Raw genomic sequence first — 25,244 nt, forward strand, 5'->3', positions numbered from 1 at the left:
CCTTGTTAGAATTGATGCACTTGCTAAATTAACATGCGTAGGATTTGAGCTGCTTAAATAAAAAAGATGAGGAATGTGTTCTAAAACATAAAATAGATACATAATATCCTCCTTATGAGAACGGAACGTAGTTCTTTTTTAATCCATATGAATTATTGCAAACTTCAGAAGGAAAAGTAAAAAGCTGCTGTTGTATTGTTTTTAAAATAAATAATTCATATTTCAAATGAACAAATACAGGCTTTTTTTTACCTCAGTGGCAAGAAGAACAATGCATAGAATTGGATTTTGGTAAAGATATTATATTATATTATTAAGGTATTTATTTGTTGCACAGTTAAAGCACTACAGTCATTCTACACACTGATGGGATTGCTAAAAGTGTAGCTCATGATAATATCTCGCTTACCCATAGATCTACATTTCCAAGAAACTGCTAAGCTTCCTCTTATTTGCCAATGAAACTTTAGACTTGTAAAATTTGAAATATATATATGCAAAAACCCACTTTATCTACATGTATTAGTTAAGTAAAATTTGCCTTTTTCTGTCAGACCAACTTTTTCAAGTTGCTCTGATATTCTGCTCAAAACAAGAATTTCCTGTGAATTTATTTCTAGAGGATAGCTCGATTGACTCTAGCAAGGAAACCCTGAACTACAGCTTGCCAGCTAGCTTACCATTACAGTTCATAAATGTTAACTAATGGCTGGAAGAAAGCTGCAGTAAATAATCTTGTATTTATATTCTAGTGTTAATTTATTAAACAGTGTTGATCAAGTAACTGAGGATTAAACAGATTTAACCTGTCAATTTCTGACCTTTTATCTTCCCTAACTTTCTATCCACCAATCAATCTGTGCTGTCGAGCAGCCAATGGACTGACATCCCTTAGCCAAAAGCTGAATTTTAAAGAAACCCACTGACAAAATAAAGGGTTACAGGCCAAAAGCCTCCGACCACTGCCTCCTTTAGGCCTATGTTCAATGTGTTTGACTGTTTCAGATTGATAAATAGGAAACGTGCGTTGGAGGTTAGTGAGGTTGAGCAACCAATGATGACACAGCAGTCCATTGGCCTATTTGGACTGCAGCCACCAACAGACTTGGCCCAATTGAATTCCTGATTACAAATGTTTGATCAATGTGGAGCAACAAGTGTTATTTAAAACTACTTGACTACTTTCTGGGTTTCTGCCATAAGCCACAATTTTCTTGTAACCTACACCGTTGTTTTTCAGCTATGGTAAGTCTTAATGATGGCTGTAGGAGAGGGTCTGTTGCACATGATGTCAAGTGTAGGGTATTTTTATTGAGTAGTCTTTCTCCTTGTACACAGTCCATTCACATTTGGTATTAACCATCTGTATAACATGAAAAGGTGTTTCTTTGGGAAATTTACTTTTTTGCTTTTTAGCAAAATTTATACGAAAACATTTTGATAAATACATAGCAAGGGCAAGTAGATGGCACTTCTTGCTTAGCATAGAGACTAAAGGCACAGAAAAAGAGCTAGCTAGCCAGACTGAAACCCAAATAGTTCATAGGCAAGATGCTGAATCAGGTTGTATGGGTTCGTCCATAATTATGACAAATGACAATACTTCAAAAGGCTTGAGCTTCCTCCTCAAAAGTTGAGCTGTTTCCCCATAGCTTTAATGCTAACATTCAAGCATTTACCTGAATTGCAAGACAGCAAATTAACATTTTCCATATTCAACTATTACTTTAATTCTACTACCTTTAGGGGCTGTGTCCGCTGACAGTATGTTAAACCAAACCAGTGCAGTTCAGCATTTTCAGGGCTCAGTGTCCCAAGTGCAAAAACGCCCTCAGTGACAACTGTGTTTTATTGCTGCTCTCAGTTGAAGTAGTTCAACTTTGGACCACCATGGCTCAACATTCTCTTCTTCCTCACTGACCAATCAAAATCAAGAAGGGGTGGGTCTTACAATATAAACTTTGACAAAAACAATTGGGTCAAGCCCTATCCTCACCAGGTTTGGCACACTGTCTAGCCCCGCCCTCCTTAGTTACTGTTTCTAAGTTAGACAACAATTTTTTTCGCCAGGCTCCTTCTCATTTTGAACAATTGGAAATGCCCCATGATTTGATGGACTTTCATTTATATTTCATTGATCTTTTATAAAAATGGTCTTCTACTAAGTAAAGAATAAAGTCAAAGATACGACAGGGTGTATGAGGATAACTTGAAATCTTTAAAAACGTGTTAAAATAATTTTAAATGTGACAGATGTCTGATGTTAGTGATGACTGCTAGCTGTCTTACCTCTACTGACTTACCTCTGGACTCCATCAGTGAACATCTCTGGAGCCAGGGGTCTGTAATATCCTCTAAATGTTGGCATTAGGGCCTCTAATACACAATTGAGAGTTATGTGCACATTTTGTCAATTACACCAACATCAATTTGTGTTGAATGCTACATATCCATGCATGGGGAAAAAATCCCGGATTACGATGTGGATCTTGTGTCACTCTTGCAGAACCCCCAAGCACACATTTTAACCATGTAAAAACAACAAAAACCTTTTAACCATGTTGGAGTGACAAAATTATGGTCACAATTTCACCATAATGTACTTAAAAGACTTGGCCCAGATGAAAGTTTGCCTAACCGGAAGTAGCCTAGCAATGGTTGCTATGAGAGGGGGCTCCCTGATTGGTGAGTCAACAGACCAATCAAAGAGCCAACGAAGAGTCAATTGGGTTGTCTCATGCACCTGGACTCATTTGTCAGTGTACAATTCAACGCCAGGACACAATTCCTTTTCTTTGATTTTTTGTTTTCTTTGTAAGAAATTCCTAAAAACAAAAACAAATAATAGGCATGCAGAACAATTTAAAACAGACAACCTTCATAATGTAGCAACATTAAGTTCTGATAAGCATTCCAAAATTGACAAAATAAATACTGTTAATGGTCACAGACGGTTTACAGGTTTTTGGTGTTTATAATATGGTCAGTATTAAAAAAATCTATAAAAATAAGAAGTACTAACAAAAAACGAATAAAAACACGTTTGTTTTTCACCACTTAAGTGTTTTGGTCAACTGGAAAATCCTCTGCAAAATACTTTGAGACACTTTGTAACATCTGCCTAATTATAATTTTAAACTCTTATACTGGAATCATTCATAGTAACAATCTTGTAAAATGAAGACTAGTTGTGAAAAATAATATAATCACAGAGCATTTATTGTTATATCAAAGGACACTGACTGATGCCCCAATGTTTATTCAATGCCAATATCTGCCTTACTGATGGCTTTAACCCAGTTGAAGACTGTCCTTCTATCCAACTTTTCTTTTCCTACAATGGATTTTAAGAATAATTAGCAACTGGAATTTCAAATGTAATTCTTTTTTATTATTATCTCACAGGTGAAACCTCATCAGTTAGCCAACAATGTTTAGATTATACCAGACGTAAACATGCAGCAACAAAGAAGTAGAACATTTTTTACAATTGAGCATGGTAAGTGCTCACTTTGTGTCCGATAGTTGCCACACTACACTACTAGTTGTCACTACGGTAAATCTTGGAGCTGAATGATGTAGAGGACCAGCACAGTGGACTTTTCCCTTTAATATTGCAATAACAGCCCGAAAATAAAAAATACTAAGAACAAAATGAAAGGGACATACAGTGTGTGTAAAGAATTGTCTTTGTCTGCTCGTCATCACTGGAGAATGAAGATGGAGATATGTGGATATTTGCTAATAGAGGTTTAAAAAACATATTCTGTCATCTAATGAATTGTTCCAGAAAAGCATTTTAACCAGTGCTTTCCATTGCTTTTCTCTCACTGAAAACAAAAGCCAGAGCCTCTGCCATCTTGACTCTTGGCTAGATTCTGCATTCTTATGCAGTTGTGCAGATTACTGTACATGACTACCCCCCTGTTATTTAACTTGACCAATAAAGACATTTTACCTTGATCATTTTTTTTTTTAATGGAGGAATGGAATATTATTTGTGTGTCAGGTGCAGCTTTACCTCTAACTTTTACTACAAACTGATATCCTTTTTTATTTGTCAAAGAAACCTGCACTGTCCATTGTGTTATGATTAAATGTAATGTTCATAATTATTGGTCAGGTCACATATTGTGTTTTTTTTAAATGGCAAACACACTTGCTGGCTGTCTCATAAAGACATTACTGGACTATATTGGGTTAAGGGAACATAAATTAGATTGTGATTTTTAAAAAAATTGAGCAGAAACATGAAAATCAGCAGTTTTTTGAACAAGGTCTACAATGTACGTAGTTGTATGTGGAAGGTTATCAATTTTGTTAATATCTAACTCCATTGCAAACGTTCTCCACAATACAAGTGTAGATCCATGTCAGTTTGTGAGTCTTCTAACATGTACTGTATATCATGGCTGGTTGTTATCTTTTTATTTACTTGTGGGAATGCCAAATTCTCAATTAAATGTAAACTGAAACAATTGTTTTCTCCTCAAAAATGCTTTACTGAAAGAAAATGTAAGGACAGACAGATTACAGGGCCATTACCTTTTGGTGCGTTAGGACCAAATTTCTTGTTATTTGGACGTTTGTTTCCTTTATTGTCATGTTTGTATGAAGCAGAAGAATCACATGTATTTGTACCATGAAAATGTCAAATTGCCAAGAAGGTGAATGCTTTTCAGTTTGGTAACAGAAATACTGACACTGAATGCCTGTGTTTGGTGGGTGAAGACAGCGAAATGAGTTTCCGTGATAGGGAAATGTGGGAGCAGACACGCTGTAATCAGGCTGTCCATCTCAACATTGGGCTTCAATTACTTTGCAGATGCAGAACATTACCTTCCCTTCTTTCTCTCTTTACTAAGGACCCTGGAAATCGTGGTTATTATAACAACATAGGTGGAGTGAAGATTCCCAAAGCTCTCATTTTATGAAATCCTGGGCATATCAGGTTTTTTTTTCTTTTCTTGCAAAGAGAAGAGGCAATTTTGAAATATTATGTAGTTCTAAAGCAATGTATTAGAATATAATGAAGAAAAACTAAACGTCTTTTTTCTCACCGTAAATGTAACCCCCTGAAAATTGAAAGTCTAATGCCGTCTTAGGATAAAGGGTGTGTAATGAGGCCTGTGTAACGTGTTAATGGCTTGTACAACAGCGCTGTGATTGGCTATAAAAGGTCAAACACAGGTACGAACTCCAGCAGAGCAATGGTTATATATATGGTCAGTGTTGACAAAATGTATTACCTTACTGTGATATTTACCTTACTTGAACCATGTAGTTTTGTTTCCCTAACTAACTCTTTTTACAAAGTTGTGATGCTGTGTTGCCTGACATATATCCTCAGGATGTTACAGAGCTCAACCCAGTGTCAATGGAGTAACCGATAAGAACAATTCTATTGTAAAATCACAAATAATAATAAATAGATTTTCAAGACAACCATCAACTGATCTTTTAGTAAAGGCTTTCCTTGTGTGTGGATCACCATTATGGGATAAAAACTGAACTCCACTGGTGACATGTAGGTCTTAAATGTCGTCATGAAGTTACAAATCTCAAGCTTTAATTTCTGCTGGTGTGGTGTTGGTTTTTTACAGTTGGATCACAGATTGTGCCTTTATAGTTATTTTGCGAGGGCTGATTGAAACATAAGCAAGGAGATTTGAGTTCATTTGAGCTTGTTTATTTAGGTTATGTACAATAAAGCTTCATCACATGGGCCTTCTGAAAAACCATGTATAACATCCCTCACATACACAAAAAGTAAAAAGTAAAGAACACCATCTTGACCTGGTGAAAGCTGTGGTGGGCGGTGATATTTTAAGTGCAGTTTCACTGGTTAGAGCTGGCGTGGGGGGGGGGGGGGGGGGGGGGGGGGGGGGGGCAGAAGCGTGTTATTATGAGTTCTGTTGAAGAGCACATTGTAATAACAGCAACAACAAAAGCAGTGCTTCTCAGGCCAAAGGAGGGGTAGACTCCACTCAGGTTCTCATTGGTCCCCAAAACCCACTGGGTACATTACCAGACAAATGGGCATACAGACTGCACATTTTGAAAGAGAAAGGAGGAGAGATCGAAGACATGGGGAGTCACTCCTGATTATCAGCTTCATTTCTTACAAAAATATTGCACAAAAAATCTGGTTATACAGAAATGAGAAAAATTGACAGGTATAGCAGCCAGTAAGCCAATATCTATATGAGCAACACATCTTTTACACAAAACAGTACAGAAAATGTGCCTTTGCGTCCATTGAGTATGGTGACAACAACTCTTTTCCAGTTAGCGTGAACCATCCTTTTGAAACAGCGCTACATTAAAAGGAGAAATCTACCCACTGATGACTTATACTGAACTTTTGTTTAATGCTCAAGTATTAGTTAGTTGGTACATTGGTTTTTGTGTTGCAAGAAAATAATAACCTGCACGTATTCATACTGTAAGTACACAAAATAAGTCCATTGCTCTACAGTAGATGGATTCTGGATCTATTTTCATCATGTTTGGGGTCTGCAGGTCCACTTATGCTTGCTAAATGTCTATTTTCTGTCTATAACAATCTACTGACTGTTATTGGTATTTTGAAAGAGTTATAAAACTCAATCTGAGTATCATCCAACAAACTGAAATGTATTTATGCTGGAATTGGTACTGGATGACAAACTTCACAACTGACAACAGTGAAGTTATACAAGAAGATGGACACCAAATCAGAAGAGGTTTTGAGAAGGTTTTAGGGTAGATTTTTCCTTTTGACATGCATTGGTAAGTTACTCCATCTTCACAAACAATTATTTTCCAGTGGCTCTCTGAGGTTGTAAAACGGATGAACAGCAAAGCATTTTGGAGCTCAAACTGCTTATGATAGACTTACTGTAACAGGCTACATTAATGCTTGATATTTTGCAAGGAAATGGGGGGAAAGGCAGTGCCATATGGCTGCATATACACAAAACAGAGCAAGGGCTGAACATACATTCATTGGGGTCAGAAAACAATTCATGAAGCAACATGATCTTCACTTAATCAGATAACAACTTTTGGAAGCTTTAAAATTCTACATACAAATGTTAAACCCTTAAAATAAATGATTAAGATCATAACATCATCAGGGCTCCCGCACAACATCCGAAAAGAGATCAGCCAATAAGTCAATAACGTGCCTTTCCCAAGTGCACACATGAAGGTTTTGAACAGTAAACATACTTTTGGGTAGTTCTGAACAAAACAGGAATAAGCAAGAGAAAAATAAAAATTATAGGTTTTAAAGTCCACCATGTTTGGCCTAACCAATCCGAACAAATATACCACAAAAAAGAAGCAAACGATATAAGTTTTCACTATTATTTACGCATCTGCTGAAATCTCAAAGAGCTTTGTGAGCAAGGAGAATCACTTCTAAAATCCAAATGTATTACAGTACAAAGTGCTCAAAACAACAAGATATGTATTAACGATTGCAGGGTGTCTAAACCTGCTTAGCCTGCTTTTCCCTGGTAGTATTCACACTGTAAGAGACTAAAGTAGTTCACCTTCATATGGGCTTGTTACAGCTAACGATTTGAACAATACATTTCCGTCACAAGAGTTGAGTCAGACTGGTAGAGCACAACAATGTACTCAGTATCTAAAGTCCTTATGGCAAAGCTGTTACAGACAATAAAGCAAACTGAATTAAATGCTTACAGGAAAACAAAACTGGAGGATAAACATGCAGCACTACTGAGGGCAGATATTAGTCTAGCTCTCAAGCTTCCCTTTAAAACCAAGAGCATGGAAACAGCATCACATTGTGCAAATCAAAACACCAATAACAGGTTTACCAAGAATCCTTAGTAGGAAATACCTCAACCCCTTTTTCACCTAAAAAAAAAACAAAAAAACATGTGAATCATTTAACACTGGACCCCAAATCCTTGATATTTAAAACAGACTTCTGAAATTACCCAATCTCAGAATACAAACTGGACATTTCTTTTCCTTAGAGGCCCAAGTCCACTGCACTCCTCTTTCTCTTTTCTAGTCTAATTCAGTGGAGTGCCTCCACACAGATCTGCTCCTCAGTAATGTCATCCAACAGCTGCACCTCCACAGGGCTGCATATGTCACTGTCATACAACTCGGCCCCCATCAGGGCCTCTTCCTCTGGACCTTCTGCTTTGCTTTTAAAGCCTTGCTGCTCTGAAGGAGAGGTGCTCTCCACTGACTCCAGGTCCTCAATGCCTGCCCGGTAGTGGATCATCAGCAGGGTGAGGGCCTGGAGTCTCTCCCCAGACTTTGCCAGTGCAGTACTAATTAGAGCCTTACGCCGGGCATCTATAGCCTCCCTCTCCTCCAGCAGAAGGGCATTATTGTGCTCTAGCTCCTGGTCTATTTCCTGCTGCAGCTTGTCCAGCATCAACTCTAGCTTCTGGGACCGCTCATCTGTAGGCAGCCCCCGGTACAGGTCACGGCCTATCTCTTTCACAGCAATGAACACACTGTCATCCAACCCACCTTCCTTGCGTACAAGTTTAGTGCTGCCACCAGTGCCAACAGAATGCTTTGAGGGGCTTGCACCACTGGTGTAGGTTTCTGTGTCACTGCTCTCATTGTCTGAAGTGTTGGGGGTATGCTTGGGTGAGGGCTCCACCACTCCAGGCACCACATCAGCCACCTGCTCCACCAGCCGAGTCTTTGGTAGTTGGCGAAGGTTGAGCAGACGAGAGCTGGTATTAATGATATGGCGTGTTAGGCCAGTGGTGGCCCTGTTTATAGTTGATTTTGCTTCAGGGTCAGCTCCACGACGTTCAGTCGCTGCCACACAGAGGGGATTCTCAGCAAGGCACTTGTCCTGGCACTTCTTGTGGCAAACATAGGCGCAGATCATACACTGGGAGGCTGCCTTGGTCCAAACTTTCTTTTTGCAGTATTCACACCAGGTGGGATTCTGGAACTGGGTGTCCTGGAAGTTGTGACGAACCTCCACTAACTGCATGTTACTAAAGGCCAAATCCTCACGTGGTGCTGAGGAGATATGCTCTCTTTCCCTTTCCCTTAGATCCTCATCATGGAGGCTTCCCTCTCGCTCCCTTTCTGCCATTCCAACAGGATAGTCGAATTCTCCCTCAGCTAAGTAGCAAAAGTTCAGAGTAACATCTCCATAACATAGCTTCTCGTTGAAGCCCTTGTGAGTGCTGAAACTGCGTAGCGCAGTGCGGCTGACATTTGCACGGGGCTCTGGTGGGCCCAACCTAAAGGTGCTCTGGTACTCTGCTGAAGAAGTAGCCATACATTCCAGGGCTAAATGCTCCAGCTGAAGGCTTATATGACCCAGGCACAGCAAACTGCCTAGCTTAAAGGGATCTTTGCACCACAGGGCCACATTAAGGTACTTATGGTTGCTCTCCACCTCAAACACCACAGAGGCCTTTTGCCAGCGTGAGGTCTGGTTTCGAAACATAGTTTCTGGGGATTCCCAAAGGGAATGGTCCTCCAAACTGTCCCTTGTGCTGCAGGAGCTTTCTGAAGCTTTGTCCTTTACTTGATCGGCCTTGTTGCTAGTGGTCACAGTGGAGGGGACTGGCAGCTCATCACTCGACTCTGCTGCCCTGGTAGACTGCTTCACTTCAGACTGTTTCACACATATTTTCTCAGTGCCAGACTTGTCCTCAATGGCTCCAGTTACAGGAGTTTTTTCAGGAGACTTTTCAGAAGCAGGGGTGGTGGAAATGTTTGAAGCAACTGCAGCGTTTGTCAATGTAACAGAATCAACGCTTTCCAAAAGACTGGTCTCTGATGAGGCTGATGTCAACCTTATTTGAGGTCTTGGTGGCACAGGGGGGCGAGAGGGGGGAGGTGGGGGAGGGACATTGGGGCGCTGCACACCCTCGCCCGGATCACTACTAGTCTTATGCGGAGAGGGCTTTGGTGATTCTTTGGGCTGGGGTTTTAGTGGTGACTGGAGACCCACCAGGTTTAACTTGCGGTTGAGGATGGGTGATATTGTACCAAGGGGCTTAGAGGCCAAGTTGGCCACAGTTCTTTTGGGGCTTTGGTTTACTGTAAGTAAGGAATCCTCCTTGATGTCACTTGTATTTGAGACACTGCTAATAGGGCCACCAGTCTGGCTAGGTTTGGAGTCCACAATCAGCTCTTCAAACTCAGAGTCCATATCTTTGCTGTCAGATATGTCAGAAAGGGTGGTGATGGGAGCTGGGTCCTCCTCATAGCCCCCTGGCTGTGAAATAAAACCAGTTTCCTCGAGCTGCCCAAACCCTTCCTGAAGTGTTCCCAGGCTTCCAAAAGAGGAAGTCTGGTGGCGAACCGGCCTCTCATAAAGTATCACTACCTTGTCTCCAGCTTGTTTCAACAGTTTTGGCACTTGCACCGAGGATGTCACTTTGACACCTGTAAACACAAACAAGAACAGTTAGTCAGTATGTCTGTGTGGCAAAGAACTGAAGGACATTTCAATAAAGTTCTGGTTAATAATGCAAACAATAACATCTCTGACCTCCAATGGCGATGAGGCGATCACCCCTCTGCAGGTCTGCCAAGGCTGCAGGGGAGTTGGGCGTGACTGTCTCAATGCTGACATGAACAGCATCCCCCTCAGAGGCAGGGACATGCCTGAAGGTCATCCCAACACTGCCACATTGCCCTTTGACAACCTCGGTCTGATGCAAACATGTAAAGAGAGAAAAATAATAATAATAATAAAGTAAATATTTTGCAAAGCATGTCAACTGTTGTCTGTCTAATGTTGTTTTAGGATTGTATTGTTCAAGAAGACAATTATCGATCAATAATAAGAGATCATTGGATTGACCTTTTTCTGTCTCTTTAAACCACATTTTCAAACTTGTGTCTTAATGCTATGGATAAGGATGTATTGTTATTAAATGCATACGAGAAAGAAGATCATTTTTTACACTTTGTTTTTAAGCAGTATTTGGTGATGACAATTATAAAAAGGTCTTTATACTATTGTATGATTTACAGTGATGGCGAGACGATTCTACACAATCTAGTAGTTAATATTGATAGGTGAAAGGTTCGTCAAAGATTATGTGAATGTTGTGTAAACCCATTACCTAGAGTGAACTAAAAGAAGGTCACAATGGTAGTGAATGGTGCAACATTGTTTGATTAGCAGTTATGAATCATAAAGGCATTATTAATCATTCTATGCAAGAAATAAGCTTGAGGTGTTTTTTCTAGAGAGTTATAATTAACATCAGTACATTTGAACACTTATTGATAATTAATACTTCATTAAATAAATAATATTTTCTTCACAGCTGTGTAGATTTCTTCAAGTCCCTGTTAAGATCCAAAAAAAAGAGAGAAAACACTGTAATATGTCAAACACAAGCGTAACGCTGGCATCTTCCTTCAGCTCTTTGGTGAGAGAAAACAACTCAAAGTGGCAATTCTGTAGCTGGAGAGAGAGCAGCAATTAAACCCCCACCCCCATCTTTATCACAGCCACTGCACACAGCCCAACTCACATCTAGCAGAGTACACCTGTGGTGATGCAGAGGTAAACTGCTGTATGCCTATCCGGAAGCCTACCATATCACTGTGAATGTATCCAGGCAAGAAAATCACAACGACTGTGCTGATGATCAAAATGATACAGCAACGACTGATTTGAACTGTTCCTAGAGATTCTCAGTCTACTGGTGGCACGGGTGAAAAAAATCGTTACAAGTATAGAGGGGTGAAATGAGCAGGAGGATGTAAAGCAGAGGAGGGGGAAGAGGAAGGTACAGGTGTTCTCATTTCAAAAGACAGAAGAGAAAGGCCGACATGATGTGGGAAGACTGAGACAAATGACTGTAATTTCCCTGCTGTCATTCGTTGCAGTTCTGGTGGAAGGCAGTGATTGAGTTAGAGCTAGTCATGAATAAGCAGATGATCTATACAAGCTGGCAAGGAGAGTGGGGGGCAGGTCGTACTTAAGTCTGTGGTTAGGGGCTGTGATCCATCCTCAAGATAACCCAGACTCCTTGCTAAGCTAGTATTGGCTTAATCTAAACATATATATATATATGTACATACAGTATATATGTATTTTAAAAATCACATAGTATGGAGTGTATGTTACTAAAATGATACTTGAAATGAAAATGGTGCAATTTTGTAAATTTGAACCTTTTCAAGTTACAAATTGAGTGTTTGTTTTTACAGAGTTTGCTATTAAAAAAAGATTAATCTAATGAGGCCATTTTTATCCATCACTTTTAATGCTTTAAATGTTCAGGCTGGTGAGTAGAATTTCCCTTCAGAGAACTTCCTCACCCTCGAGTGTGTGTGTGTGTGTGTGTGTGTCCTTGTTTGTTCGTCTCAAGGTTTAATTGGATTTGACCATGTTACAGCTCTTACAAGACTATAACAACATTGTAGAGGCAACAGGTTGCTGTGGGGGAGAATGTGGAGGCTAAAGGCCTATTCAGCTTCAAATCACACAATGACCATTACTTAGTGCATACGAGTGGGTCCTGTTGTTCTGAATCCCACAGCTGTATACAACAAGAGAAGATGCAAAATCCCTGGGTTATTACCCAGGATGTTGAAAGTGTAATATTATGGCAAATAAGCAACAGATAACCAAGTCAATCTCAGAATATTACAGTCACTTATATAATGCTGCAGTTTATGTGTTTTAACAGGCCTGTGTTAACATGTCAGTGCTGAGTGGATAACCTTCTTTTTGACTATTGAGATTCACATACATAGTCTCATTGCAGTGATATTCTGTCCTTTGAGTAAGAACTGGTGAGTGTGGTTGCTAAATATCACTAATTGGACGTGTGTGTGTACAGCTGCCTCACTGGCTGCAATGTGCTCATTGTGCCTGGAATAGATTTACAAAAGACAGCATACAAGTCCATTCTGCTGCAGTGCAAACAGTAGCAATCTCCCTTTAACACACTTACACCAATAACATATGCACACTCACAGACACTCGTATGTACCTACTGGTAATTATATATCAGTGCACACAAAACTCCAGCGAGAAGACTACTCCTCTCCAGTAGCAGCACTGGTTTCGAAGCTGTATCTTACATTTTAATCCTGTTTCTTTGCTTTTATTCTCAAACTCAATTTCCAGTCCATGCCAAAGAAGAGCAAGCACTTTTGACTTTCTGATGTTTATACAATAACTAAAATACACCAACTGGATAATTCTTATACTAAAACAACAAAAACAAAAATAGTTTTGATCTCCACAGCTCATTCAATTTAAGGCGCACTCACACAAATCATTCCATACCGTAGCAAAGCAAAGTCCAGTTTGTTTGATTCTGTGAGTGCTCCCACTCCTTGGCCCTCGATCCCCGCCTTGCATAGTCGAGAAATCCAGGAATGCAAGAGGGCCGTTTCTGTAGCTATCATACAGTGTATGGCCTTTAATTGACAGCTACCGAAAAAAATTCTGTCCGCATTTTTAAGCCTAAGGAATTCACAAATGTGACCCCTACATGTACAATTATGTGGGAAACTCTGCCATTTACTATCTGATAAGGAAGATATTAATCGCCTAAGGAAGAATTAATCTTAGGCATAATGTTGATAACATTTGCCCTTTCGCATCTGCCAACCCAATGCTCTACTGCAACCCCCCCCCCCCCCCCCCCCCCTTCATTCTGTAATATTATCTCTTCTGGGTGAATTGGAACCTTAAAAACTGAACCCCAAAAATCAAAATCAAAGGACAACTTAAGAGGGATATGCACCATTCATTGTTTTTTTCAGTTTATTATTTATAGGGATGTATTCAGTTGAAAGGCAAAAGTTATGAATCAAATGTACCTATAAAAAAAAAAAAGCTCAATATTCTCTCTCCCCTGACTCTCCTGAGTGAAAGTAGCTGTTTGTGCTTCTACAAATTGCAGAGTTTAATTGTTGTGTAATGGAGCTTTCTCTCGGAGCCGAGCAGCAGTGACTGGACTAACCTTGTTAACATCGACTAAGACAACAAGCAGCTCTTGGTTCCTTGTCTTTGAGCAGAAAACACAAATAACACAGCAAACCTTGAACAGGCCGGATGTAAATGGAACAATTTACCATCTATTTCAGCAGATCCAGTCTCCCTTTTATCTGCTCAGCCACAAAGAATAAATGAAAGGTTAATGCGTTCAAATTGACAGCTACCAATGCTTTAAAGTTCTCTCCTATACCACTTTGACTAAATCACAAGTCTTCCTTTGATCCCAAAAAATAAAACCCTTATTGTACTAAAAAACATCCATGACACTTTCTGTTGCACCAGATTTCAGTTGCTCAGCTGTGTACAGCCACCAAACAGATTAACGCTGAGCACATCCACAATGAACCTTGCTCACCTTCTAAACAACAGGGCAGACTAAACAAAGTGGGTTAGCATACTGCAGAGGAGAATAAAAACAACTTTGTTAAGCAAGTGTTCTTTTCGTTGCAGAAATCTGAATGTTTAATGAGAGGGAAGCAGGATTTGAGAGGTATTTGGATCTGCCTTACATACAATGGTAATCCCTGTGCAAGACTTGTATGGAAAAATATTGTAACAAAGACCACTAGAATATCCCTGTTAGTGATAATAATGTTTTACCATGACTTTAGAGATTTATTTTGGGGCTTTATGCCTTTATTTTCAAGACAGTACGGTGGTAACAGTCAGAAATCGGGGAGAGAGAGAGAGAGAGTAGGGAATGAAGAGAGCCACAGGTTGGAGTTGAACCCGGGCCACCCGCTTTCTAGGACGTCATTCTCTGTACACTGCGCACACTAACCACTAGACCACTGGCACCCCTTATATTCATTTTTAATCCATCCAAGATTTTTAAAGTGATTTTATTGAATAAATTCACCTTAAACGATAGCCAAAAAAGTGATCCCAAATGACACAAACTTAAACTGTCAATGTCTCAAACAATTATGCCATTTGAGTAAAATTCTTCAGTTTGTTAGAGGAGAGCTGGTGAAGCATTTTCTTACAAATGTTGAAATTGCCTATGGATTAAAAAAAAAGTGTTGTGGGACTGGGAGATTATGAGCAATATACTACTTCATCCCCAAAGAAGAAATCACATTTTAAAAAATCCTAAGTGACTTCTTATCCAGAGCACCGTACATTTACGCACTTAATATACGCAACCAGCACCTCGACTATGTGTGCAAAAGTTAGAAACAAAGTAATATCTGCAAGTAACACCATAGGAGGCAATCAAGCGTCATCCAGTATTACCATTGAGCATGGTCTTGGTAACCTGGAAATCTTTAGCATTGCAGATAAAGACAATATGTTTGTATTTAGTATTTAGATCTGTGTATTAAATCAGGGTTGGTGGAAAACAGACTGGTTTTAAAGAATGTTGCTTTAACCAAATTCTTTGATGTGCTCCACTGAGCTCTATGGGGTAAGTCATCCAACATGTAAATACTGAAAGCAGTCTACAGAGGTGGCTAGCTGCAGGCTGGTCTGATACCTGGGTTTGGCAAATAAATCGGACTGAGCAGCATCTCCTGTTGCTTGGCTGAACAACCCTCAGCTCTGCAGTCAACCTGGGTGCGTGTGAGACGGAGGGAGGGGGGGGGGGGGGGGGGGGGGGGGGCGTTGCACAAATCCTTTTCCCTGTCATTGCGCTGCTTGGTAATTTAATCTAATACCACATGTCAGATCGATTTGTGTATGGTTATAGGGTACAAGTCGCTGCGAGGCAAGTGCGCAGCAATTCCCTGCCACGTCTGATTAGCAACCCCAGTGGTGATGTGGGTGGAGCGGGGTGATGGGAGGGGTGCATGGCCAATAGCTGCTCAGGTGTTTACATGGACACTTGTAAGGCATCACAGTGACGCATAATATGAAGTACGTGTTCTCAGACACAATATCTTTGACAGTTTTTAAACTTACAGTATGAAGTCTGCATTTAAAACATTTCAAGCATAATTCCTCTCAAACTATCCAAGGTTTCAAGATATCGTGTTCAAGGGGTTTGAGCCACTATAAAAGAACCATTGAATTCAGAAGTGTCATGAAAGCTGCTGTTAGGGTAAGTGTTTCAAATAGAGCTTAAGATATCAGATATCACCTACACTGATCCTGCTGACAGCTGTCAGTTTAACTCAAGGAAAACAAACCACACTAATATTTCCACCACACTGGGTTGAGCCCTCTTCCAGCATATCCGACACAGGCATGGAGAACTTTTTTTTTAACAAACTGTTGAAATGGTGTTCTTCATTGCAGTTGTATTATTTTCTTGAAAACGCTTAATTTTTGTGGTGGAAGATAGATGGACCTTACGATTCAAAAGATAAAACCTGCGAGCTTTGAGAGAACAGTGAAGCATTGTGTGGTGCTTTACTTCAGAGAACACGTTTATTTTACTACTCCTTAATTGAGTGCATTTGTTTACCTGTTATTCTGAACCTTTAATGTAAATGGTCAGAATTTGAGCGGGTGCTGGCGGGATTTGACTCAGATGTTAAGGGGGCAGGCAGGAGTGGATCACATACACTGCAAGAGTTGGCTGCAATGGTCTGAAATCCAGCGGGGGTGGACCAGAGCGGGGAAAAAAATCCCTGCAGGGCTCTACTGGCTAGCCTCACTAGCCTGCTTTGTGCATACAGATCCCATTATCCATGATAATTTCAATGTCACATCCATATGTAAGGCATGTTATACAAGACTCTGCATGTGAAGGGGTAAGCGCTGTGCTTGTATTTAAAGATTTTTCTTGCAGATTAGTCATTGAAAATGAGAGCTCAAGAGGTTTAGGTCATTCGGCTTAGGTTATATTGCACACACGGACTCAACTCCGTCTACTGGATATTCTATGAGCAAACAGCCTCAACAGCCTTTTCTTTGTAGAGGTGAAAAAGAGAGAGTTTGTTTTCTTTTATAATTTGAATTATAGAGCTTCTGTATCCAAAATTATTTTTGTCAGGGAGCCATGGTTGGATTCTCCTTGCACTTCTCTACCGGCGCTCTTGTCGATGTGTTTCAGTGTCTTCACACCTTTTTCTATCTATTTTCCTTCTATCTATTATAACCTCAACATAGTCACACAGATTATTTGGCAAATATTATTGACCCATTACTTTCATAGTTTGAAAAAATAATCTAGTACGTTCCAGAAAAACTGTTTGATGTTTTATTGAGCATAAAAGTAAGATCATTAAGTTTACTTCTACACTTGTGTTTTGTGAGCAGCTGAATCTGAATTTTGAGGTTGCCTTTTTTATCACAGGAAGCAGGTTTCAAAAGGAATAAGAACAAAGGAGTTGTTATGGAGACAAGGGCAAACAAAAAGGTGCACTGCCTAATTTGCACTTGTATGGACAGCAAGGGTGGGTCGGTAGCCCACACGCTCCCTTTATGTGGCACTGTCATTGTCCTGACATTAAATAAATAGGGATCCTTGGTGACCGTTACATCATCCTAGTTTATTAAATGGGAACTACATTTTGAACTACTGCTATTGGTTCATTAAGGAGTAAGACACCATTTTTTTCTCGCTATCAAGTTGGCATTTCAGTCCTTCTCCTCTTTTGAACACCAGTGCTCGTCTATCATGCAAACACTGCTCCTATCTCCCTCCTCTGAGATCAACAGGTGCTTTAGATGCTGCTATTGCCAAAGTGTCATTTTGCTTCTCAGAACCATGAGCCAGAGAGATCTGACTGCTTGACCACACAACATTTAAATATCATTCATTTAACATCATGCTTGTTCTTCTTCCACAGACTTGACGTCATTTCCATCTCAGCTACGTTGGTTATTTCAAGTGCTGTTCAAAACAACAGATTCATACAAACCCTCATTCTGCATTGACTCAGGCAGGAAGACAAAAATAAAAGGTTGTAATTTCATTTGGTTCTGCTGAACAAAACATCCGATATAATATAATTTTTTGCTTAGGAGAAGTAGAAACAGTAAATATACTGAGTGACTGCCCCATCACTTTTAATATCAGGGACTCAGCAGAAGAAAAACAGACAAGCCTACATCATGTCAGTTGTCAGATCATAGATAGAAAGAGAGAACAATCAGAGTAATTTCATAAATCAAGAGTCTGTATTATATCGGACTTTCTCAGAGAATATAGGTAGTTTGTCAAACCGACTGTGGCTTCAAATGATGGCAATTGTCCGAGGTACGAAATCAAAAGATAAAACCTCAGACTAAACAATGATAACTTGATAGAAGATGTTTTTTAAGGTGTAATTATTATAAGCTACTCAGAATGATACTGTGGTTCTGTAGGGACAATCTATTTTAATTACTGTTTGAATGATCGATGACAATCTTTCTGGAAAAATCTGTGTTTTTAAAAGTGTGTAAATCAGGTCAGCTGAAAATGCAAAAATAGCAGACTGAGAAGCTAACACATAAGTAATACAAACCTTTGTTTTTCTCAGCTTTCATAAAAATGTGGCTTGTTTTTAGTCTTCAAATCTTCCAATTTACAGTAAAAGATGATAAAGCAGAGTATGCTCTTTCAGACATGAAATGACAAATCGCTGCCACAGAGGCCTGAATAATTTATTGAAAAAATTGAAGGCTGTCACGGAATCACTTAATATGGCAAAAAAGTCAAAAATGGTGAAGGCCCACCTTAAATTATCAAATTGACGTAATTTGATTTTATGCCGTTTCAAATGTTTGTGGGGTTTACATGAAGTGTGTGTTCCTTTTGTTGTGTGGAGGAAAGCAATCATGCCAAAGATGTCTCCACACTTACCACAAGCTGTTATCTTAGCCGCTAGCCCTTTGTTGACCTGTTAAAGTTGTAATTATGTTAAAAGCTTATACAACATAGCTCATTATGTTTAAGGCTTTCAGTGTGCAATATTGGGATTTATTATGTAATGACTTTTTTTACTGTTAATATTTAGTGTATTTTTTGTATATGTGGGTCATGATGCTTCTGATATCTTGTGTAAATCACTCTGAATTGCCTTGTTGCTGAAATGTGCTACATAAATAAACTTGCCTTGCCTTATATAACAATGGTTATTTTCAGTTCTGTAATAGTAGTCTTTCTGTTTTTCTGTAAAGCTCTTGTGGTAAAATTAATGGCACAGTATAAAGTAAATAAAAGTTCATAAACCATCAGTCAAACAATCATCCATTGCCCTAGCTGGGGATTCCACAGTGTGTTCTTTTATCGCTTTGAGTAGATTTTTGGTTAAAGCTAGCCAAAATTAGCCTCCCCAAAACTATCAAAGTTACCTTGATATTGGGCCGCCTGATAGCCTAGCCCTAGGGGTTATGTCGCACACCCCATGTACAGAGACTAATGTCCTTGTTGTAGTGGACATGGGTTCGAGTGTGGCCTCGCTGCTTTGCTGAATGTCGTCCCCCAGTCTCTCCTCCCCCCATTTCCTGTCTCTCTTCAGCTGCCCTATCCAGCGAAAATGGCCAAAAAACATAACTTATTGATATTGCTGCCTAAGCAAGGGGTTGTGGTTACCCTATCTTTGGTAAAACCAGGACGGGACATTTATATAGCATTATGACAACATATTTTCTCAGGTTGAGTGAAATATAGGGGCAAAAGCCTCAAAAAAGTCCAGCCAGACAAAATTATCACTTGTAGACGAAATCTTCTCCCAAATAAGCCGATGGCACAAAACAATAGCTATTTGACAGTTTTTGAATCATCTCATCAAGTATTCCTGGCTTTGAATGAGGCTAATTATATAAACAGTGCAGCCTTTTTGACAATCTGAAGTATGTATACAATGTAACAGGTCATTTCTTTTCTAATGAGAGATCACGTCTATAGGCTCAGAAAAAAAGCACTCTAAATGAAAATAGCAAGAAAAATCTAATATAGCTGTGGCTCCGACGGTCATGCACATAGAGGCTGGTCTATTGAGTTTCCTCTGAGATGAATTGATCGGTGGAGGAAACGATTAGGAACAAGCAGCGTGTGCGACCAACCTCTCATGTCTTTAATCTGCTCTTCAAGTGCGGTCAGCTGCTTTCAAACAGAATAAGAACAGGCCCTTTAATTGGCATGGCAAGGTGGAAATAGATGATAAATGTGTCACTCACCAAAAGTCAATGTTTGTGTTCAGAAAAGTGACCAAGGTGATGGGCTTCCTATGTGTCGGAAGTAAATGGTGACATGATGTAGCTTCATTTGAATTAAGAAAAGAATAAAAAAAGAATAAAATATTGTCATTTTTAAATTTAACAACCTTTAAAAAGCTTCAGCGTGCTACAGAAGTGATACGTTTGACTTGCAGGATGCTTAAAAACCTTTGAAAGGTATGAACAATGTGTTGTTTTTCTTGGTGTTTGGAAATATTAAGATAGCAGAACAGGGCTGAATCTCGGATACTGCAGTCACAAGTACAAACCTCCCAAAAGATTTTTATTTCCCCTTTTTTCCCCAAACGGTAGACTATTTACTACATTCACTCCAAATGTATTTTAAAGTCAAAGTGTAGATGCTGTTTTAAAGCCTTTCCTTTTTCAGACTGTGTATTAAACTACTAATTAAGAGCTGGATCACAAGTTTACTAAGGGGTCAAAGTATCAAAAAATAGAAGGCATCATATATAAATGAAACATACTTTTGATCTCATTATGATCTACTTAAAGCACAAACTGAACAAAAATGTTCCATATACATAGATTTTTTGCAGCTGTGGCTCAGTGGTAGAGTCAGATGTCTTTCAACTGGAGGCTCCTGCAGTCAACAGGTTTAAAGGGTCCTTGGGCAACGTACTGAACTCCTAATTGGTCATGAGCGGCATGGCCAGCAGGGTGTGAATGTGTATGAATGGGATGAGTTAATAACGATGGGCAATTCACTCATTCACGCACGATGATGGCAGAGGATGCTATGTGAATCTGTCGCTTTAACAAGTGAGATCAAAAGTCCAAGTTCTACATAAATTTGTTTTTTTGTTGGCTTTAAAGTAGTCAAATTGAAATAAAATATATAAAGAATAAAGGGAACCCATGTCTGAGATGACTCATTGTTGTGAATGTGTGTATCTACAAGTCGTTGACTATGTGCATGAGTGTTAGTGTGTATGTGAGCCTCTTCCTCTTCATCAACCAACTGTCTTTCATCAGGTGTCCCGGGCAGATTAAAGACACAAAGATACACTGAGTGGAACATCAAACAACCCAGTGATGAGGAGGTGTGTGTGTGTGTGTGTGTGTGTGTGTGTGTGTGTGTGTGTGTGTGTGTGTGTGTGTGTGTGTGTGTGTGTGTGTGTGTGTGTGTGTGTGTGTGTGTGTGTGTGTGTGTGTGTGTGGAGAGCTTGTAGGGCATGCGTCAGAGATCCTTAAATCACCTTCAAAAATTGCCTGTTTGTGTAAGTGTGTGTGTGTGTCTGTCTGTTTAAAGTGAATATTGACTAGAGTTTGAGAGGCAGAGAAATAGAAACTGGGAAAGGATAAGATTGTGCTACGAAGGTGAGGACAGCAGACACAGCTGTGAACAACACCTTTACATCCTCCCAGAAAGGATAGATCAACAAGTCCTTTAACATCAGCCTTAGATATAAAAGTTGCAATATATATACTGTTTATATATAGTTTAACAGTATATAAATATATATATATATAAACAGTATATAAATATATATATATATAAACAGTATATAAATATATATATATAGATATATTCAACATATATTTTATACATCATTTGAGACTGAAATATAGCAAGAACTTAGAATAAAGTGTAGCTTAAGATGTTTTAGGATTGAGGGCAAATGTCTGGCTGTTATATTGGTTTAGCCTTCTGGTTGTTCTTCTCAGAAAACCTAAGCAGACATCTGAAGTCGAGGCACTGGTGGGGCAGCGGTTAGGATAGGATAGTACTTTATTGATCCCCAGAGGGGAAATTCGTGCGCATGCACCTTGTATGGAGGCTGTAGTCCTCCAAGCGGGCAGCCCGGTTAGAATCCAACCTGGGACCCACAGGTCATTCCCATTCTCTCTCTCCCTGATTTCCAACTCTATCCCTTGTCCTACCTCTCAGATAATAAAATAATAAAATAAAGACATCTGAAGTCTGTACTTCTTTTAAACTCTCATCAATCAATGTTTTATATTGCTCTGGATAAAACAACATATTTTGTCGAGACTAGGAAACTGAAGTATTGTGAGCTCTGATGAGCACAAACAACATCCGGCAGAACATTCAGCCTCATATAGCCACAAAAACACACATTCTCTCATATGGCACGACCAGTGTTACTGTAGCCCATGTGTGTACAAACACTCATTGTACGTGTCTTCGGTCAAGCTGTCACCAAGCATCAGCACTCAGGGCTGTCGATGGAATCGACGGGGCAGATGTGCAAACATGCCTGACAGAGTTCCCACCCCCCCCAACCTCAACACACCATAAATGAGTGATAAAAAGAAAATGAAATAGCCACCCGACTTCACACTGTAATGGAACAGGGCTTCATTTACCCAGTTCACAGGTGGTCTGTGTTGTGCAGAAGCAAGCTCACACAACACGGTGAAGTGGCCGAAGGGAACATGGACCAATAGGAGGCAGAGGGGATGAAAGGACCTCTTTTTTGTATAATAAATGTGAAGAATGACAATCTATTCAGAGCTGTTAGCATGGTGGCACTGAAAGAACATCAAAAGTAGAAATAATATAATATAAACTATTCTCTAAATATTTGTACATTATTTATAATATTGTTGTTGTGTCCAAATATGAAAACAGCATTTGGGCAAAAGCATTTAAATAAACAAAACATTATTAAAAAACGCATATAAACAAATGTATGATATTGACTGACATGCACACACATGCACAAACAAGACCTGTGGACATGCATTAATGGAGAGATGTCAGTGTGGGGTTGATACACACTCAGAGAGCAGAACAGAGAACCAATCCAGCTACCTGACACAGTCCCATACTTTGGTCCGCACAGGGACTTGAACTGGCAACCTTCCGGTTCACAACCCAACTCCCAACAGACTAAGCTACTGCTCCCCACTAAACAAAGACAGCAGCTGAAAGAGAAAGCTAGAAGTTAGTGTTCCATCTGAGAAATTCAGCAACATCAGGTCTAGTTGAACTGAGCCAGAACAACCTAAATTAATCCAGATGCAGTAACTGGAAAAGGGGGTGAAATAAACCAGACCGTGTGATCCTCTAAAAAAATGATTCTGTACTTCTCAACCCCAGTATGTCTGCAATTAGCTAATATCAGCTGATGTGGGACTAAGCCTATTGAAGCTCTATAGATCATGATTTATTTTATTAAAGTGTTTCACAGTCAGAGAAGATAAAACATTTAGCTTATGAGGGATAAAAAGAGAATACAAGATCAAAGCAAGAGGCCTTTAAATACCTGAAGAACAAGTGTTGGGTAGAATAAATGTAAATGAGGAGGATAAGCACTGAACTTGTTTCAGGATGCTAGCTTCCATAAAGAGACAAATGTTTGATAAATACATGCTCTCCACTGTATACTGGAAAGTAACCAACCATAAATGATTAAGTTCTTTATAAAAACTGACCCCCTGTTTCAGACATTAACATGTTTGTCTCCCAGTGGACAAAGCAAACATAATGTCCATGTTTTCTTACCCGTGTAAAATAGCCGAAAAGAGCGAACCTATCAAATAGGGCTGGGGATCTTTGGGTGTCTCACGATTAGATTTCGATTCTTAGGGTCACGATTCAGAATCAATTTTCGATTCAAAGCTATTCTGGATTTATGGATCCATGGATTCAAAGTCTATTTATGAATCAGTACATACTTCAGGATCTACTCCAGTCATCTGTGAGACTGGCTGAATTTATTGGTGCTCTATTTGGCATGCTACTGAGTTAAAGAGCTAGCCTTAGCACTTAGCAGGGAGTGACTGATTAGCCCAAAAATAAATAAATAATAATAATATATATTTTTTAATTAATTGATTTTTGGAAGTTATGAATCGATTTTAAACCTTAGAAGAGAAGAATCTATTTTTTTCGATTTTTACATAAATCGATTTTTTCTCCCACCTCTACTAGCAAATGTCATCATTTCAAAACCAGTTAAAGATAACCAAGGTGGACAAAAACTATTTGGCAGTTTAAAACAACACTGAATCAACCAAATGCCTGAGAACTTAAAACGCTACAATGCAAACAATCCTGTGTGGCATTGCATTTCCATAGCATGTGAAACCAGCAGAGATGTTCCGCTGGAAGACAGAGACCTAAAGAGCATGTTGCACACAGTCCAAGCCCTATCTGACGGGAGCAGATTGCCCCTTTGGAAGACAAACAAATAGTGCGGTGAAAAAGCAGGAGCGAGTGGCTCACTGGTCGGGAAGACAGAAAATATTCAAATCACATGAAAACCATTTACAGACACAAGGCAAGCTGCTATTTCCACAAAGGAAGTGAAGAAGCTCATATCTGGCAATCAGCAGTGGAAAAAGGGAGAGTGAGAGAAAGATGGCGCATTGACCTTTTCCAGATGGTATAGCCTTTAATCCGTACTACAGAGTCCTGCTGGGGACATGCAGACTGGAGGAGTCTGATAATTCAGGCTCAAATGCCACCGTGGATCTGCATTTTTATGTGTGTATTAACAAAAGAGAGATACAAGTGCTTTGAAGTGGGTCCACTTGGAGCAGGCTGTGCTGATGGCTGTATTGGTTGAGTGGTGGAGGAACCGTTCACATATTTATTACCTATTGGATTGCTGGCTTTATTCTTAAATGACCACAGTCTGTTCACTTCTTGAATAAGGTTTGTAGATTTCTTACTATGGATGTGAAGTTTGTATAAGCAATAGCCGTTTTTTTTTTGTTTGTTTACCATATGCTTTTAAATATAGATCGGGCGATATAAGAAAGAATTAAGGTGTGTGAGCATTGAATCAGTTTTTCATTGCAACATTTACTGTACTGCACTCTGTACTGAAAAGGTTCCCTGAGCTTTTGTTGTGCCAGTGAGCCTTTTTTTCCTGGGAGATCCTCATTCTGTTTTTACAAACGTAAAGAAAAGACGTGCATAAGGTTGATACATGCACTTTATTGTCAATGCTTTCATGCTTTTCAATTGATCCAATAATTACTGGAGTAAAGATACAAAAGTATTTTGTGTCAATGGGCCTTAAGTGTCCTCCAGACATCAAATGTAAAATCCCACAGTATCATTTGCCAGAGCGGCGCAGATAGCCTAGTGGTTATGTTGCGTGTCCAATGAATGGAGAATATAGTCCTCGTCGCAGCAGCCGCTTGCTGCATCTCATCTCCCACTTTCAGTGTT

At 39.5% G+C, this 25,244-nt stretch overlaps 1 protein-coding gene across 1 annotated transcript in view; it reads right to left on the reverse strand.

The window, feature by feature from the left end:
* Positions 1 to 5,673: 5,673 nt before the first annotated feature.
* pdzd8 (PDZ domain containing 8) overlaps positions 5,674 to 25,244 on the reverse strand; it is a 40,008-nt gene continuing 20,437 nt past the window's right edge. The window contains exons 4-5 of the mRNA XM_061040522.1: positions 10,502 to 10,664; positions 5,674 to 10,395 (exon numbers count right to left, since the gene is read on the reverse strand). Of these exons, the coding sequence (XP_060896505.1) occupies positions 8,036 to 10,395; positions 10,502 to 10,664 (2,523 nt within the window). The 3' untranslated portion in view covers positions 5,674 to 8,035. The remainder of the gene's footprint in view (positions 10,396 to 10,501; positions 10,665 to 25,244) is intronic.

This window comes from Labrus mixtus, chromosome 6, assembly GCF_963584025.1.
Source record: "Labrus mixtus chromosome 6, fLabMix1.1, whole genome shotgun sequence".
NCBI lineage: Eukaryota > Metazoa > Chordata > Actinopteri > Labriformes > Labridae > Labrus > Labrus mixtus.